This window comes from Carlito syrichta, unplaced genomic scaffold, assembly GCF_000164805.1.
Source record: "Carlito syrichta isolate Samal-C Ts95f unplaced genomic scaffold, Tarsius_syrichta-2.0.1 Scaffold303678, whole genome shotgun sequence".
Taxonomy (NCBI): Eukaryota; Metazoa; Chordata; class Mammalia; order Primates; family Tarsiidae; genus Carlito; species Carlito syrichta.
This window is the reverse complement of record NW_007247774.1, coordinates 141,680-142,731: the sequence shown is the minus strand read 5'-3', so window position 1 is coordinate 142,731 and position 1,052 is coordinate 141,680. Positions and strand designations below refer to the sequence as shown.

At 42.6% G+C, this 1,052-nt stretch overlaps 1 protein-coding gene across 1 annotated transcript in view; it reads left to right on the top strand.

Moving 5' to 3' along the window:
* NCAPH (non-SMC condensin I complex subunit H) overlaps positions 1 to 1,052 on the top strand; it is a 42,661-nt gene that overhangs the window by 26,332 nt on the left and 15,277 nt on the right. The window contains exons 11-12 of the mRNA XM_008059027.2: positions 200 to 306; positions 670 to 792. Coding sequence (XP_008057218.2) covers positions 200 to 306; positions 670 to 792 — 230 coding nt within the window. The remainder of the gene's footprint in view (positions 1 to 199; positions 307 to 669; positions 793 to 1,052) is intronic.

Sequence of the window (1,052 nt, the reverse complement as noted above, 5' to 3'; positions counted from 1 at the left end):
CAGGCGGGTCTCAAACCCATGGGCTCAGGCAATTCACTCACCTCAGCCTCCCAAAGGCGCGGGATTACAGGCTGAACCACCGAACCCGGCTCACAAATACTCTTTTGTGGTGGATGAGGCTGTCGGTAGGTCTTTTGAGAGGAGCAGATAATTTAGGCCACAGAGGGACTAGTATTGATATCTGTATTCATTTCTGCAGAAGATGCTCCCTCCCAATCAGAGAACAAAAAGAAGAATATAAAGAAAGATTTTGAAATTGACTTTGAAGATGATATTGACTTTGATGTGTATTTTAAAAAAACAAAGGTTTGTGCTGAAATTTTTAGCAGTTGGGCTTTCTTAAATTACTCTTTGCACTCCTCTTTCCCCTTCAGATGTGATTTTGAAAATTTATTATAAGTTTAACTCTTAGAGTAAATGAATGATTTTATTCTTCCTCATTCCCTAAAGGCACTATTGAGAAGTAGTCCCAACTCAGTGGCAGAAAGAATCGAATTTGGAATAAGGAGAATAATGTCTAGCAAAATCGCTTTTTTACACAGAGCTATAGGATCTCTGATGGTAGACTAATGTTGCCCAAACCCTTATCAAACTCCTTAAAAAAATAAGATGTTTTGGCCATTGTTATTAAAGATGCCTTAAAAACACTTTAAAAATAAAAATCAACAGGCTGCTACTATTCTGACCAAGTCCACTTTGGAGAACCAGAACTGGAGAGCCACCACTCTTCCAACAGATTTCCACTATGATGTCGATACTCTCGTCCAGCTTCATCTCAAACCAGGCACCAGGGTAAGGCTGTTTCTCATTTCCTTTGGGCCACAGTTATTTCCAGGCCTGCTGATAGCGTGCAAAGTAGCAACTGGCTGTAGTGTGACTGTTAGGCAGCACCTTTGAGGGAAGGAGAGAGTGCAAGCCAGGGAGAGTTGCCAGGCAATCAAAATGGGTAAGGAAATTAAGCTAAAGGGAAAAGCTTATGAACCCATGGGAAAATGCAAGGGGTTGCTCTGCATACTTGCCAGTGGGGGGGGGGAGTGGGGGGGGGCAAGGGG